Genomic DNA, 18,451 nt, shown 5'->3' on the forward strand with positions numbered 1-18,451 from the left:
CAATCTAAAAAACTATCAAAACCATCTATTTTCATTGTAAAAACTAAAAAAGAAAACAACTTTCATTCACTTCAAGTGGATAAAATATTTGACATTTTCATGCGCGTTCTGATTTTCATGAAAAAATGTTTCAAATGTCTTTTCAAATGACATGAAACCAACAGGAATAAACAATTACATTTTAACAAACCTAAAATAAGACTTCAATTGGTCATCTGATCTTATCATCTTGCCAAACCCATATGTATATATGAGCCGTTTGAACTTGTAAGATGTGTCTGTCAGTGATTGACAGTAGAACCAGAAGCTTGCATTGGTTTCATTTAAGACCGAAAGCCTGCTTCTAACCAAGGCTTAATATTCAATATAACAATAGTTTCAAATAAATATTAATTAAAAGTGAAAAATATCTGAAAGAACTGACACAAACATGATACATCATGTAAAATTCCATTGGCTTTATTGCTCGCACTGTACATAACATGGTGTTTCCACAAACTCGTCTGTGACACCTGGTGGATAAGCAGCGTCACTGCAACTCTGCTTTCCAGTTGTCACTCAGGGGCCCTGCAAGGAGGGCCCAAGTACTTCTTAGCAACTCCACAGTCACGCGCCCATATGAAGCCATACCTAACCCCCACCACACACACACCCACACCCACCATAATCCATTCAGTAGTTCAACCAAACGTAACCTCTATAGTCCCTTCTACCAGTATGACCGCGTGGCAGTCACCACCTTCAGAGGGGATCGGTTACAGGCGGTATATTAAGAGCTGTGCACACTGTACAGACATACAAAGGGGACAAAATGTGCCTAATCATTTCTAAACATGACGCGGTGCAAAATAATGCTGATTCATTCAAATTAAACAGAAAAAAAGAAACATGATGGAATAAAATATACAATCTAATAGGGATATTATATATAACCTTTATATATATATAGTATATTAAAAAAAAAGCGATGGACAAAAGAAAAAAATGCATAAACAGGATTTCCTAACAGTATCTGCAGAGGTGGTAAACAGACACTGAGCCCAACAATGTCTGCTTTAGATTCAAACTGGATGACACAGAAAGGGTCTTAAGGGCTCATTTCCATTTGTCCGCTGGTTTAACCTGGGGTGGACAAAGTACATTTACTTGACTTGAGTAATGTACTTGAGTACATTTTGAGTATCTGTACTTTACTTGAGAATTGTATTTTTTGAGTTATGACAATTCAAAGACAAATATTGTACTTTTGACTCCACTACATTTGAGGAAGGGGAAAGTACATTATAGTGACAATAGCCCATCTCCAAGCTCACAAAGCATCACGATGCGTTGTGTGCTTGTAGATGTGCTATTTTCACTATTATTGATATTTAATTTCTACCACTGGTTCTCAACTATCCATCCATGCTTCCTTCATAACTCCACGCAAATCCTCCCAAACCGCTACTTGGACATGCCGACATGTTTTGTACATCTGCAAACATGCGGTCCACCCCCCTTGGTGAAATAAATTAGAGCGCCAAACCAAACAAAAAAAGGAAAAAGTGAAAGAAAGTGACTGACGGGGAAAGAGAGAGAGCGTAACCACTCTTGTTTGTGTGTATGCGAGTGTGTGTTTTGGTCGAACGATAAGCGTGTCACTCCATTCCTGCGTTACGACGATTCCGTCGTCGTGGCGGTCGGTGGCGGCGTTTCCGTGGGCGGCTGCGATTCCGTGGTGACGATGCTCTCCGTGGCGACGTGCGCAGGCTCCGCGGCCACGTCCGAGGCGGAAGAAGGCGCCGTGACGGCTGTAAGAGGGACCTCAGGGGCGGTGTCGGCCCCGGGCAGGGTGACCGCAGAGGGGGGCAACTGGAGAGGAGGCAGCTGGGAGGACAGGGTGGTGGGCAGCAGAGGGGGCAGGGGGCCCAGGCCAGGTGGGTTGAGGGGCGGGAGAGCAGCCAGAGGAGGGAATGCTGCAGAGAAACAGAAGTGAATGATAAATAGTGTGAAGAGGAAGGGAGAGAGAGACAGACACATGGATTAAAGGGATTACACCATGAATTTCACATTTTACAGTTTTTCTTTTTTCTTCCCAGTGTCTCTTCCAGCCCAAAAAACAACAATTCATTAACTCTAAGCCTTGCCTTTCATTTCAGTGATTTTCTGAATGGGCGTGTCTGAACGGCACTCTTTTGAAATTGGCCCCATGCTATGTCACAGGGGGCTCATTTCCTATTGGGCCCCCTCGAGAAGGGGGCGGTACTTTTTGGGAGGCTATATTCTATTGAGAATGAATGAATATATATATATATATATATATATATATATATATATATATATATATATATATATATATATTATATATGAGGTGGAACAATGAGGTAAAGTGGTGCGAAAATACGAACAATACAGAAAAGAATAGCATGGTGCCATGGTTTCTTCTCTGTATCATTCCAATTTTAACCCAAAGACAGCACCCCATTGCCAACAAAGGGCATTTTGGTATAGAGGGTATGCACCGGCTTCGACTGCTCTCTTCGCATTCAATCCGACTTTTTCACCATTTCTCAGACGTTTGAATGCAGAGAGTATGCACTGGGTATCCACGGAGGAGTATCCACGGTATCCTGTTCTCCGTGCACTTTGAAGTACGCATGCGCCGATATCTCTCGCCTTGAATATTATTCCCCTCAGGGGAATCGAACCCAAACCGTGGGTTTGTTGCATCCGTGCTCTACTGACTGAGCTAATGAACGGATGATGTGACTCCTTTTTTGTGCATTTATCTTTGACGTGGATAGTGGGGTAGGCGTGGATAGTGAGGGACTGAATATTTACTATTCTGTCCATAACGGCACATAACTCGGTAACGCGGCTGAGTGGGATTGGGCGCCGTTCCCACCGCTCGTCGCTAGCGCTCGCCTCGGTGGCGACTCACGGGGGTCATCGGCGCCCAATACCGCGCCGCTCCGTCGGGGTCTGTGGCGTGGGCCGTTACACCGGGGAACAGAGCATACTTGGCATCTGGTTCGAGGCTGGGATTCACCTCAGGTTTTATTTTTGCGCTCCTCTGAGGTTGACCACTAGATGTCGACATTTTACTACTAATATCTCTGCATTTGGATACTGGATATCCAAGTATCCTGGATACTTTCTGCATTGAAGAGTCTGAAAGCACGTGAATATTTCGCATTAAGTGCGTTGATATCATTCGAACCAGGTGGGGTATGCGCGTGACATCATCTGTTGCTGGAAGCTATGTGGAAACGCTTACTGAGTGGCAAAAAACTGATTTCTGCCATTGACATCCCATACATCCAAACAGAAAAGTCCTATCTGATTGTATTAAACAAAGTTAAACTCACCAACAGTGGCTGTACTGAAGGCTTGAATTATCCTCTTTCTATCAGCAAAGTTTTTGTTTCATAAAAATCCACCATAGGCATGTTATGAGCTACTTTCTGTCAAGACATTCTGTGCAGGTTTTTATTTTTCCAAGTGTCAGAGTTTGGAAGCACTCGTTTTCAACAACACAACATCCTGCTGCCTCCTGCATTATGTGCAATTTAGAAACAGGTGGTATGCAGGGCTGTTGAGTGATTTGCAACTAGCACTTCCAAACTCCAATGCTCCATGCCACTCAGTCTAGATTAGGGGGGCGGGTCCCAGTGGAGGTGCATACCCTCTATTGCATCTGAAATGGCTTGGAATTAGAGACAGACAGAACATGAAATTTCAATATCTGAGTGGCTGTTTAGGCTAAAACCTGTATAAAACTGTATTATGGACCAATATTTATATCAAATATATATTTTTAAAAGCATGGTGTGGCCCCTTTAACCCATGCATGCAGACAGACCATCTACCTGTGGTTCCTGCCGGTGGCGGCAGGTTTCTGAGGGCGGCTAGCGACACGCCACTGAGGTCCGGTAGTGCTGACAGGTTGAGGTTGGGGAGAAGGGGCAGGCCGGCCGGGAGCGGCATCAGACCTACCAGCACAGGGAGAACAACGTCATGCCGACCGCACAGCAGCACCGTGCTAGGAAGTAGAGCTCTTCACGGGTCCCCAAAAAATGTACAGAAATCTAAATGGACCTGTCAAATTAATTCCCGATTCCGCTCCGTTCCGAAAAAATTATCGAATGACAAAACCAAATCCCGGTCGCCCCGTAACAATTCCGTTTTTTACGGCTTCGTACCATACGCATGACATTTTTTCAGAAATCTGATTATTTCCGAGATTCAGAGAGACCTGACCCAGTAAACACCCCTTCAAAAAAGCAAATCCATGATACCAAAGTGTTTTTTTGTTGCGATGCAGTAATCTGATCCTAAACCACCCTAAAATATCGCATACATTTAACAGCACTTCATTGCATTTCTCTCCTCATCAGTGCAATGCGCCGCACACACAGTAGTAGTACGGGTCTTCTCGGATCCACTCGGGTGTTACACATAATGATAGACAGACCCGAGTTCAGAGCTAATGTGGATGATTTCAGACCCAGCCCGAGGGTATTATGACAAAACACGGATCAAACCCGGATGGGAATCGGGGGGCCAATGAAGAGCTCTACTAGGAAGCACTGGCGGAGAGGACGGAACTAACTGTAGGAACTACAGTCAATGTTTAGGCAATAAACATTGTGATGGAAGACGTGTTGATGAAACAATCACACCACCTGGTAGCGTTGTGGCAGGAGTGAAGTTGGTGGCAGCAGGGTTGAGAGGAGTGAGGGGGTTGGGTAACAATGGAACTGTGGGCAGACCTGAGAGGGAGAGAACAAAATGATGTATTAAGGCATTTAAACTGGGAACGCATTATTACTCATTATTTTGTGCTTTAACTATTGAAAAATAGCAGATATACAGAGCTTGTAGATCTATTTTTGAAAAATCTTGAAAATTTGTGCAATTCTTTGAATATTTTGACCCGATTCTATAAGGGTTTTCTGAATCCTTCTAAGGTTTTTTGAAAAAGATATGTTTCTATGGCGGCGGTCCTCAAATTTTTTCATGTGAAGGACCCCCAAAATGAAATGTATTTGCCATGGACCCCCCCCATCGCAAAGTATTGTATCAGAGACTCCCCAGAAGCAAATATTTGAGTTACAAATGTTCGCTTTAAAAATATATATATATTCAAAGATTTGCACAAATTCTCATGACTTTTCAAAAATAGCAGATCTGCAAGCAAGCAGCGCGGCACTTGGTGCCGCGCTGTGAGCTTGTATATCTGCTATTTTTCAATAGTTAAAGCATTCAATAATTCTAGGCCTAAATGGCTTAAAGCAGAATCTACAAAACAACTGTGCGATTAATGCAATCTTGAGAATTGGAAAATGCTCAATATTTGTGCTTAATGAGGTGTGGTTATTGGGTTACAACAACAACCAGATTCTGAATTCATATTAAGATTGTGTGCTTTCATCCAGAGAGAGAGAATGTGCGTGCGTGTGCACTGTGCAAGAGGAGTAAGAGTAACAAGAGTAGAAAAGTCCAAGGGATATAGCCACACAGAGAGACGAGAAACAAAAACGACCTTAGGTCAGTTGGTGCTGAGAGCCTGAGACTTAACGCCCATTTATACTTGACATCAAGTACGGATACGGAAAGGGCCTCTCCGTCCATGCTCCGCCCATTATTGAGCTTTGGAAAATCATGATTTCTCAATGGCTCTGGGTTAGAGACAGTGCAAGGCTAAGCCAGCAGTGTCAAGTTTGAGGACATAATAGGCTAAATATGTGCATGAAAAACAAAATTAAGCAGAGTATGTGAACAAATACGATTATGTTCAGAACGTATGTGCACATAATGCCAAGTGCTGGACTGGGACATAAATTCGGCCCAGGCATCTTGGCCCAGGCCGGTCCACCACAACTGGCGCAAACCGAAGATAGAAGATCTACAAGCCCACAACGTGTCGAGGCAGCGACACATTGTGGGCATCTATATGTTTGGGTGGGACTCCTGGGCCACAGTAGCCTAGGCCGGTATTCAGATGATAGTCTCCACTTAGTGGCCACAAAGCCCAAAGATTACTGTAACTATCCTAAAACGGGGTAAAAGTAATTTGGTTCATTTTTTTCCCCCCACTGCCCCACTAATGGTCGGCCCACCGGGCATATGGCCGGTATTCCAGATGCCCAATCCACTCCTGCATGGCTGCATTATGCATCCGTTCTGAACGAAGTATAAACGGGACTTAAGACTGTCTGATCTCAGACCCACTGACCACAACAACACTGCTTTCCAAACACCAAGAAAAGTTTAAGTGACCCTAAAAAAGAGAATGAACTGAATAACAAGTGAACAGAGACAAAGAGAGAGAGAAAGGAGCTTCACCTGTCTGAAGCTCACTGGGCATGGTGGGCGGGGCTGTGCTGCTGACTGACAGGGCAGAGAGGGACTCCTCCAGCCCAGAGGGGACGGATGCTAGGATGGGGGAGGGAGTCACCGCTGAGAGCTGCACCTGGGGGACAGAGTGAAGATAACGTGAGGAGAGGAGTAGGAGGAGAGACAGCATGGAATGAAACCTGCCGTTGTACAGGTATGGTGAACTTCATTCAAACATGTTATTAACTAACATTCTTCTCTGCCTCACCCACCCACCCACCCACCTACCTTCCTGAATACATACATATATACTGTTTCCCCAAGTGCTTCAACATGAAGCCTAACAATGAAAATCCCAATGTTGCCATGAGGTTACAGAATATTGTATTGAATACGATTAGACATTAGGGTGGGACACGCTGGCCACAGTCCAATTGCCCATGAACATTTTTACGCAGACTGGTTGGTTTGTTGTACGTGCCACTCCGCCAGATAAACCTCAATTAATCAAGTACATTCGGCTGGTCAAATACCAAGTGACAAGTGAATGTTGGAATTAATCAAGTGCTGTGGATGATGGATGAAAACATTCCCTGCGACGTTGCAGGAATACATCTCAGATCAATTAAATCAAGTTCATACTCTAGCCATGTCTCCATAGAAACCTTTTACAGCGTGCCTCTGACTGTCTGTCTGGAGATACTCTCGCAGACTGCTGGACCGATCAGCACCACACTTTGTATACATGCTGCCAGTAGGCTACAGAAGTATCTGAAGTATAGCTTTTCAACTTTTCAACTTTTGGAAATATTTAACTTTCATCACTCTCTAATCACGCTGATTTGGAGTCCTAAGATATACGTCATAGACTGATGGAGATGTGCCCAAGAAAGACACATATTTGTCTTGTTGTATTACTGTCACTTCAAAAACAGGGCTTAAATTTGCTCGACAGCGCAGTGTTTCCCAAACACTGGGTCAAGACCTATTTGTGAGTCGTAAATACACTTTTATGGGTCACAAGTATATATCCCTTTATTTTTTTGTTTCCTAAATTTTGTTTTGGAGCGGTGATTTTTCAAAATAATTTCATGAATACAATTCTTTTTTTAATCAAAGAAATTCCATAAATTAGAAAACAAATGCATAAGAAGTAGTGCAAATAGCCGATCTAAGCTCACAATGCAGCGTGAAGCGACCCGTTGTAAGCTTGTTGATCTGCTGTTTTCACTACTTTGGGTCCCGGGCAAACACCACATTTCTCTTTTGGGTCTTGAGCTAAAAGGTTTGGGAACCACTGTGCTGGAGTATTGTAATGTAATGTAGAAGAGATGCAGTCTGACCTCAGTACTGTGCTGGAGTATTGTAATGTAATGTAGAAGAGATGCAGTCTGACCTCAGTACTGTGCTGGAGTAATGTAATGTAATGTAGAAGAGATGCAGTCTGAACCACTGTGCTGGAGTATTGTAATGTAATGTAGAAGAGATGCAGTCTGACCTCAGTACTGTGCTGGAGTATTGTAATGTAATGTAGAAGAGATGCAGTCTGACCTCAGTACTGTGCTGGAGTATTGTAATGTAATGTAGAAGAGATGCAGTCTGACCTCAGTACTGTGCTGGAGTATTGTAATGTAATGTAGAAGAGATGCAGTCTGACCTCAGTACTGTGCTAGGAGTATTGTAATGTAATGTAGAAGAGATGCAGTCTGACCTCAGTACTGTGCTGGAGTAATGTAATGTAATGTAGAAGAGATGCAGTCTGACCTCAGTGAACCACTGTGCTGGAGTAATGTAATGTAATGTAGAAGAGATGCAGTCTGAACCACTGTGCTGGAGTATTGTAATGTAATGTAGAAGAGATGCAGTCTGACCTCAGTACTGTGCTGGAGTATTGTAATGTAATGTAGAAGAGATGCAGTCTGACCTCAGTACTGTGCTAGGAGTATTGTAATGTAATGTAGAAGAGATGCAGTCTGACCTCAGTACTGTGCTGGAGTAATGTAATGTAATGTAGAAGAGATGCAGTCTGACCTCAGTGAACCACTGTGCTGGAGTATTGTAATGTAATGTAGAAGAGATGCAGTCTGACCTCAGTGAAGCCATCTTTCAGTGGACTGCCGGGCTCGCTGGGAACGTTTGCTGGGAAACTGATCTTCTTGCCCTCTTCAAACGGCCGCGTGGGGATCCTGTGGAGGTACCCGTACCCGATTCCACAACCCAGGCTGCAGCACGGGGAAGAGAAAAAGACTGTTGAGTTGTCTGTCTGACTATAAGGCAGGAATACTGCCATGGCCATGTTTAGACAATTACAGGCTGAATCCTGTACTTGCATAAGAGTAAGAATATAGCTTGGACATTCGAAAGTGAAGTGTGTGTGCATGCGTGTGTGTGTGTGTGTGTGTGAAGCCAATATGACATCAATTAGAATGTAACGATGCATGCAGATGGATTAGTGTGTAGTGTGTACACAGCATGCACATTTGTGTGTGAGCGTGTGCGTACATCAATTGAAGATGTAAGAGAGCATGCGTTACACCTGCCTCCCAGAACGAGGCTCTGCATGTTGAGATCTACTGGCAGAGCATGAGACAGATGACAGGGTAGGTACTGCATGTACTCTGTGATTGTGCATGTGTGTGCGTGCAGGGGCGTAACAAGGGGGTGGAAAAGTGTTACTCCACCCAAGGTGGAGGGGCCTGGAATTATTTTATACTTTAACTATTGAAAAATAGCAGATCTACAAGATCACGCTGCGAGCTTGTAGATCTGCTATTTTTTAAGAGTCGTGAAAATGTGTGCAAATCTTTGAATATGTATTTTTTAAGCGAACATTTGTAACTCAAATTTTGCTTCTGGGCGGTCCCTGGAATTCATATCATTTTGGGGGTCCTTGACATGAAAAGGTTTGAGCACCACCAACATAGAAATATAGGTTTTTCAAAAAACCTTAGAAAGATTTGAAATATTCAAAGACTTGCAGATTTGAAATATTCCAAGCTCGCAGCGCAGCACTGAGTGCCGCGCTGTGATATCTGCTATTTTTCAATAGTTAAAGCACAAAATAATGCGTAATAATGTGTTCCCAGTCTAAATGGGTTAAACCCTCTCCCCCTATGAAGAACATTCATAGGGGGCCCGCCGTGAATCCTTGTACCCACTCAGGGCCCAGAATTTGGTGCGACACCATTGTGTGTGTGTTATTACCTGCCCTCTCCTCCCCAGGCACTGTTTGGTGTGATGACCACCTCTCTACAGTTGTCTGTGTCAGTGTTGTACACGTAGAGTTTCAAGCCCTTCCCCTCATGGGTTTCTATCAGAGAGAACAGGTCCTCTGACTACGGAGAGACACATGAAGACAGAGCGGAACAGGATGTTTACACACACACAAAAAAAAACAACATAATATAACTCTAACATTTAAAGCAAATGATCACCTCACTGTAACAAAGTTTAAGGCATCGACTGCAGTAGAGGTCATGACTCATGACAGTGGGCAGTGAGTGCACTAAGGCATTAACAACTTGTGATTTGTTTTACTGAGTCGACTCGACTCAGTAAAAAGTTGAGTTGAAGTCGACATTATCGTTTGATGGCGTGAACCCAAAATGACTCCCCATAGAATAGCCTAAAGCAATCCTTTCTCCCTAAATAAGGCTTTTGTTTTGATGTTAATATGATAAGATTCCACTGCAACCAGCATCACTGAATAATAATAATAATCCTAATTCCTATACAATGTTGGATGCTACAGGATAAAGTTAGTGGCTACTGTTATGACTTCTTGACTACGGTTACTGAACCGTCTGTCCAGCCTGTCAATGTGACAGAGTGGAGACATTTTATTTATTTATTTCAACTTTTGACTTTCCCTGGTCTACTGAGTCGACTTGTCGCCTAGAGTGCACCATGTTCTACTTTGACATACGATATCAATTCAAGACCATCTGTGATGACATACCTCATTCATAACACTGTCCATCACACCTCATTGATAAAAGCACTGTCCAACATGACTCAATCATAACAACACTGTGCTATAGGGCACACCAGTGGGCGTGGTTTACTGGTGCCACTAAAGAAATCAAAAAATAAAATCTCTGCCATTCATTTTTCCCATAGACTTTTACAAAAATATTTATATCAATCTTTTTAAGCATAGAATCAGGCCATCCAGGATCCTGACGACTAAAAAACCTTTGATTCTGTGAAAAAAGGATATTTGAATGTTTAATTATAACTAGCCCTTACCCGTTCAAAGATATGAGCTCCAAAATGATGTGCAGTGTGTGGGTTATGGGATGTGCACTGTGCATACAGTATATGAGGGATGGAAAGTAACTTTAACTGGTGCTTGCATGATAATATGTAGGAGCATCAATGTAAGAAATACCTGTTTCGTTTAATGGCTACCCCCCCCCCCCCCCCCCCAGCCCGCCCACCCCGCCTGCACACACACACACACACACACACACACACACACACACACACACACACACACACACACACACACACACACACACACACACACACACACACACACACACACACACACACACACACACACACACACACACACACACACACACACACAGAGAGAGAGAGCTGGTTAAACATGTTGCCTCATGCTAGATGCAGAATAGATGTGCCTCATGCTAGATGCAGAATAGATAGTAGATACACCATAAAAATGCTAATATACAGCATATGATTTGTGAAAGTAACAAACGGGCTTCACAGTTATGTTAGGTGTGTTCATATGCTAATGGTGATGCGATTTCAGATCAATTGCTCCAGCCACTGATGAGAAACGCTGTTTCAGACAGACAGACAGACAGACAGACAGACAGACATTCGCAAAATTATAGTATAGATGATACTACATTTAACTCATACAGTGCCAGGCGACTTTTAGAGCAACTTTCTCACTATGGAGTTCCCTGCCAAGCGACTTCGGGCAACTTTTACTTAGAAAAAAAAAAAAAAAAGTTTTTTTTTTTTTTTTTTGGACCCAATTAAATCTAGTAAACATGATTTCAATCGCGATTTTGCATGTTCCACCCCCCATACAACCCCATCTTTCAAACATGGCAGCCATTTTTGTTTACATCTGAAGAAAACATTATGGCTGATAAATCATGAATGCCTGAACGGATTTCCAATCTTTTTTTTTTGTTTGAAAGCTGTGAACAGCCTGCACAAACATGGTGCATGATCTGTGCATGGGCGTGCATGATCTGTGCACTATAAATTACATGGGAGTCTATGGAGGCTTCTGGCACTAGTGCCACTCGAGGGGCATTTTAAATTGGCAGTAAGTGAGTTAATAAATACCATTTTTTTAGCGGGTTTCAAATGTTTCTTTTCACAGAATCGGTGGTCATAATTCACCAGGATCCTGGATGGCTTGTTTCTAGGCTTAAAATAATTGATATAAATATATTTGTAAAAGTCTATAGGAAAAATTCATGGACGATTTTTTTGTGGCACCAGTAAACCACAGCCACTGTTATGCCCTATACCAGGGGTCTTCAACGTTTTCAGGCCAAGGACCCCTTAGTTGAGAGAGAGATGAAGCAGGAACCCCCACAACATGTTCATAGATTCCATATAGTTTCATTGTTTGACAGCCCAATCATCAGTGTATTTTGGACCGTCATACTTAATAAACTTGACCTTTCACTCTGTACTTAGTCTGCTCTTTCCCCCCCTACACCAAGCTCTTTGCCAAAAATAGCCGATCTACAATCTCACAACGCCTCGCAGCGCGAGGCGTTGTGAGCTTGTAGATCTGCTATTTTTGGCTAAAGTTCTCAGAATATGGACACTAGGGTTCAAGTGGTCAATATAAAAAAGGAGGGAATAAAAGTTTCTATCACACAAAGATTTGGAGTAACTCTGAGGACCCCCTGGGGGTCCCGGACCCCCTGTTGAAGACCCTTGCCCTATACAGTATGCCTCTTTCATAACACTGCCCAACATGCCTCTTTCACAACAACACTGTCCAGCATTGGACAGTGCTTTTATCAACGATTATCATTGATAAAAGCATTGTCCAACATACCCAATTCATAACACTGCCCAACATGCCTGATGCCTCGTTCAAAAGACTATCCAACATACCTCATTCATGACGGTGTCAGCTCCTATGATGTAATCTGTGTGCGGTCGCAAACCAGCCAGGGCTGCTGGAGAATTAGGCTCCACTTCCTATGAAATGACGAGAAGAAAGATGAGGAAAGCAGCTCTTATTCAAAACAACAAACAAACACACACACACACACACACACACACACACACACACACACACAAAAGATGGTGTTGGCGTTGAGAGCATGTAGATCAGCTATTTTCACAATTTCAGCGTCTAATATTTGACAATTTGGACAATGTTTAATTTGTCATTTTAGAGGTATTAAAAAGTCCTTAAATTGTCACTTTAGAAATGTGGATATACCCTTTATAAACTGTATGTTGGTTTATTTACTGTTGAGTGAGAAAACAATGTTGCACATTACGTCAATCATCTGGGGACCCCCCCCAAAATAATGTGGGGGGTCCCGACCCACAGGATGAGAACCACTGGCGTAACCCATGAAGACAAACAGGTTATCCCTCCCAATTCCAGACGGGCGACAGAATGTCCTGCCCTGCCGGATTCCCACTTGCAAACCCAGCCAATTGTGTTCATTGGAGCAACCGGCACACCGGACGCACCATGGAGGAATCCATGGAGCAACCGGCACACCGGACGCACCATGGAGGAATCCAACACCAGTGTTCATGGTGATGGGCAGGACAGTCAGGACCTTTACCTGTGTTCCACCTGGACACCCAACACACACACTCTTATTGGCTACTGGTACACCAGCTAGTGTGTTGTCCACACTCCACAGAAACACTAACACTCTCTCTGCCCTCTTTCTTGTCTCTCCTGTGGTTCCCAAACTTTTTAAAAGACAAATTATATATAATTACTGTATATATTTTAAGATTTGTTTTTGGGATGTATGCATTTATTGATAGGACAGTAGACTGACAGGAAATGGGGGGAGAGGCGGGGAGTGACATGCGGCAAAGGTCGCGACACCAGCAGGCATCCATGCCTATGTGGCAATGCCTAAGTAGTATGCGCCTGGACCAGTAGGCGCCCCCGATCTTTTCTTTGATTTATTAATGAAATTACTCAGTAAAATCATTGCTTTTTTTTTTTTTATAATAAAAAAACTAAGTGTAGGAAACAAAAAATTAGGAAACCACAAATTGGTCCCGACCCAGTGTTTAGGAACCAGTTTGGGAATTGCCCCATGGTTCAAACTCCCGTTGGTCCGAACACAGTCGGCAGGTTAGCTACTCACCAGCGTCGGCAGGTTAGCTACTCACCAGGTTAGGGTTAAGGTTAGGTTTAGGTGGTCGGACCAAAAGGGAGTTCGAACCAAGGACATGTTACCCCTAGCTCTATATACCGGTACTGTAAAAATAAAAAACACTCAAAACCTTGACTACTGACCAGCACGTGCCAAACGTTCTCGTTCGCTCCCTCGAAGCTACAGAAGCGAATGGAGACTCCGAGCAGGCCCTGTCCTCCCCACATGGTGCTGGGGGTGACCGTGGACTCTCGGAGCTCCAGGGTCTTGGAGGAGTAGACCAGCATCTTCACAGGCTTCTCCACGCTGGCCTTCAGCAGGTCCTTCAGGGTGTCGTTGTCCTTGTCCTGGATCCATTGGGCATCGGAAAGGAAGCATTATAATATGAATACAATGCAGTGCTGGAGCCTTTTTTTCTTTTTTCTTCTATAATGCCAGCTATTGACAGCACTTACCAGTCTGGTGTTATTGATGGAGACGATGAAGTCAAAGAAAGGTTCCAGACCCGCCCGGTGGCCCGGTGAGTTCTCCTGGACCTGCACACACACACACACACACACACACACACACACACACACACACACACACACACCTTGAGCTACAGTATTTTATGCATGCGGATGGTTGCTGCTGCAAGAGGTCTTTTCAGTTGCATGGCTGTTCTTGCAAGAGTTGCAATGCACGGTGTCTACTGCCCATCCCATACATAGCCTTGGCTTTTAGGAATAAAGTGATATCAGACCCGGACTTAAAAACACTGCACACAATAGGGGGAGGGGGACTATAGTGGTTAGCTTCTGTAGAAACGCAAATCACTTGTAGTAGGAGGTATAATCTGTCATCGTGTTTCTTTCTCTCCCGATGACAAGCAATCTCGCTGGTATGGCACCTTAAGTCAGCTTTCAGCTGTAATATCATAGCTGCCTGGCGGCTATTAGTAGCAGCCGCGATGCATACAGTCTCCAAGCAGAACGAGAAAACATAAACACAGCACACTCTGTCTGTGTGTGCAGGAAATCACATTAACGCAGTGTGACATGAATCAAATCAAGGGTGAACCAGCATGACTTAAGAAGAGTGATCCGACTTAAAGTCAGTCACATAGACTAGTCAATCCATACACACAGTCAGTCAATGATCATCCCAGGCCTGTAGTCAACAGACTGAGCTAAAAGCTACCAGCTAGCTGCTGCCTGCTGCAGGCTGAGTGAATGCCCTGCACTCACCCGAAGAACATGGTAGCCTTCAGAACCACCTCCAGGTATCTCCACGCTCTGAGATCCCCCCATGGCTCTGCGGTGGGCTGCTACTGTGCTGTTTGTTGAGCCACTTCTTGTGTTTAAACGCTCAGGTAAGGTCAGATCACACACACACACACACAGGCTCCAATAATATGCAGTTCGAGTTCTACCCACCCGGTACACGTCGCCAACTGAAGAGCTGAGCGGTCTGCGCATGCGCTGTTACGTGGCAGGAAGCAAAACAACAACCCCGCAAGGGAAGCGGGTATGTGTAGTTTTTTTGATGGTCAGTGTTTGTAGGCTATGAGCCTAGGACCAGTCAGTGGTTCTTCTCAAACTTTTTCATGTCAAAGACCCCCAAATTGACACTTATTATTAGCCCACGGACCCCCATTTCAAAAGATATGCCAGGTACCCCAATTGAAACAAGCCCAAAAGCTTTGTTGTGGTTAAATTTTCCTTTGTAAATATCTCCTACTTCACTTTATTACTAGCCTATTATTTCTTTTTCTCTTGTTTTTATTTTTTTGTCCCCTTTTGTTACTGACAATTCCCTATGCAAAGTAGGCCTACTGTGTTCTATCCACCTGTCTTTCAATGTTTGAGATACATAAAGTGGTTCCTGATAAATAAGTCGAAAAGCTTACTAGGATCTTCGTTTAGTTGACCTTGTACCAGTGATTTGTCTAGGCACCCAGACCAGGAGGTCACTTGATATTATCAAGAGGCAATGTTTTAAAACTATACATTTAAGTTTGGGCCTATTATATATTAATCACAATATAGGCGATATTAAATATATTTAAGTGTTCTCATCATTGCTTTCCGATATTGTCAAGACAGAAAGCAACCGACAGAGGGCAGTGACAGACAGTAGATCAAAGCATTGGACTTCCCTCAGTGCTGAGAAGCAAGCTCCACTCACATCTCCAATTTGATGATGTGCATATGAATGTTTATGTAAATGACATGAAATGGCATTGTGTAAAACCTCCAGAGGTAATTCTCTTTCAGAAACACTGGCTTTGGAAGCTGTGTCACACGTTGTGGCAGCACTGCTATAGCAGGCACATGATCTACATTTCACAGGAGAGGAAGAGAGGAAAGGAAAGGAAAGGAAAGGAGGGGAAAGGAAGAGAAATAGGAAGAGGAAGAGAAAAAATAGGAAAGGAGGACAGGAGAGGAAAGGTGTTGAGATGAGAAGATGGAGCAAGAGGCGACAGGAGAAGAAAGAGAGCATGTAGTAACATCACAGCGAATTGGACAGAAGACACACACAGCTGGGGGCCAAACAAAGCCTCCTTTCGGATGATTAGGCAGAGGCAATAATGTGTGTGTGTGTGTGTGTGTGTGTGTGTGTGTGTGTGTGTGTGTGTGTGTGTGTGTGTGTGTGTGTGTGTGTGTGTGTGTGTGTCTGAATCTAATGACAGAACGTGTAGAAGAGAGGCTGAGGGAACCTCCTGCAGAATGTAATCTGTAGAACCATAGACATCCGTTTTCCTATCTTTATGTTTGCCTCAACATAAGAGACACAAGCTTGTCTCTATCTATATTTTACATTGAAGCAGAGACATCAGAGTCTCAATGTTTCAGTAAACTGCAAGTGTAAACAGTGTTGAAGACAGCATGTCCCTATGTGTATGTCAATGTAATACAATCAGCTTGTCTCCATGTATATGTATATGTCAGGGCGAGACAGAGACAGCTTTTGTCTGCATGCTTCATCAACAGGGGTGTCACACCAAATTTTGGGCCCTGGGTACAATGATTAACCTATTTAGATTGGGAACGCATTATTATGCATTATTTTGTGCTTTAACTATTGAAAAATAGCAGATATACAAGCTCACAGCGCGGCACCGAGTGCTGCGTTGCGAGCTTGTAGATCTGCTATTTTTGAAAGATTGTGAACATTTGTGCAAGTCTTTGAATATTTAAAATCCTTCCAAGGTTTTTTTTATAAATCTCAAAATATTTATAGTTCCAGGGATGTTCGTTAAAAAAATACATATATTCAAAGATCTGCACACATTTTCACGACTTTTCAAAAATAGCAGATCTACAAGCTCACAGAGTGCCGCGATGTGAGCTTGTATATCTACTATTTTTCAATGGCTAAAGTATAAAATAATGAAGGGCCCTAGTAACTCAGTCCCACTCCCCACCCCCCACCCCCCCCCCTTGTGATGCCCCTGTTCATCAATGTAAGACACAGACTCACATGTGGTCGACTTCAATAGACTTTATTATAGACTTTATTATGTATATGGTTCTGTTAAAGTGCCTATATACTGCAATGAAACATCCAGGGAGACGTACAGTACGTCTCCCCTCCATCACAACTGGTCTTATCATGAAGACAGCTCTCATAATATAGGATTCATTGGTCACATAGTACACATATTATCATTATGATTTATGCCGTTGTGCAGTACACATATGTGGTCCCTAGATACCATTAATACTTATATGAACGTAAACTCTCATATTATATTACTGCTATAGTACACATCCATTTACAATGGAAGAAATAAAGGTGGACATTGTGCAAATACATCTACCAGAAACCCTTTTGTACAATTTACGCAGAGTCCCTGAAACACTGAGTATACATGTATTACAAGGAATATATACTATATCAGTGGTTCTCAACCTTTTCAGGCCACGACCCCCCAAAATAACCATATTTTACCCCCCCCCCCCCCCCCCCCCACCCTGACCAGCACTAAGAGTTGAGGAGTTACATTTTGTATAACACGTTTCTTTTGTGAAAATAGCAGATCTACTGTACATGCTCACAACGTCCTCGTTGTGAGCATGTAGATATGCTAATATTTGACAATTTGGCCAATGTTAATTTGTTGTTTAATTTTAAAGGTATTAAAAAGTCCTTAAATTGTCACTTTAGAAATGTGCAGATACCCTCTACACACTTAAACCTTTATGTTGGTTTGTTTACTGTTGAGGGAAAACAATGTTGTACATTAAGTTTATCATCTGGGGACCCTCCTGAGGGTTCCGACCCACAGGTTGAGAACCACTGTACTATATTACAGTAAATCTATGAGGATTGAGACGAGGGGAAAAGCAATCATCTCTTACTTGACGCTAAGAGAGCGCACTATTCTGTCAGACGCCATTGGCATCCTAGAGCTTCTGCTGACAGGATTGCCAGATGATCCTAATCACCCCTCATTTATACACCTATTACAGTATACTGTACACCCCTCGTTTCATCATAATCTCGTTGGAAGGCCGGTCATTCATCTCGAAGAAACATTCAGTCAAAGAGTCACGCAAACACAGAAGGAGATGCGATCCTACAAATTGCGTCAATATTAGGCAGGAGTCAATATTAGGCAACGTCTTACAAACACTGACAACTTATGAGGACGTTTGCACCTATACACGAAAGGAGGCGGATGGATTGCTGAGTTCCCGATTCTCTCATTCTTTGGCTGACTAATTCACTACAGATAAACTACTAAAGTTCTGATTGATTAACTTACATTTACAAATGTATTACCA

The 18,451-nt window shown here is 43.2% G+C and overlaps 1 protein-coding gene across 2 annotated transcripts; it reads right to left on the bottom strand.

Moving 5' to 3' along the window:
* Positions 1 to 498: 498 nt before the first annotated feature.
* On the bottom strand, positions 499 to 15,101 carry LOC308285819 (Golgi reassembly-stacking protein 2-like). 2 transcript variants are annotated; one of them, XM_080726703.1, is made up of 10 exons: positions 14,909 to 15,101; positions 14,138 to 14,218; positions 13,826 to 14,029; positions 12,439 to 12,525; positions 9,523 to 9,653; positions 8,408 to 8,540; positions 6,328 to 6,454; positions 4,665 to 4,751; positions 3,849 to 3,971; positions 499 to 1,955 (listed from the first exon to the last, which is right to left on the bottom strand). In XM_080726703.1, exons 1-10 carry the CDS (start codon positions 14,969 to 14,971, stop codon positions 1,654 to 1,656), a joined length of 1,338 nt encoding a protein of 445 aa, XP_080582829.1. In that variant the 5' UTR covers positions 14,972 to 15,101; the 3' UTR covers positions 499 to 1,653. The 2 variants fall into 2 exon arrangements, with proteins under 2 accessions (XP_080582829.1, XP_080582830.1); XM_080726704.1 differs by having other exon boundaries at positions 1,663 to 1,955; positions 3,842 to 3,971.
* Between the last annotated feature and the right edge of the window lie 3,350 nt (positions 15,102 to 18,451).

Source organism: Nannobrachium achirus (genome assembly GCF_963921795.1).
Source record: "Nannobrachium achirus genome assembly, chromosome: 5".
Taxonomy (NCBI): Eukaryota; Metazoa; Chordata; class Actinopteri; order Myctophiformes; family Myctophidae; genus Nannobrachium; species Nannobrachium achirus.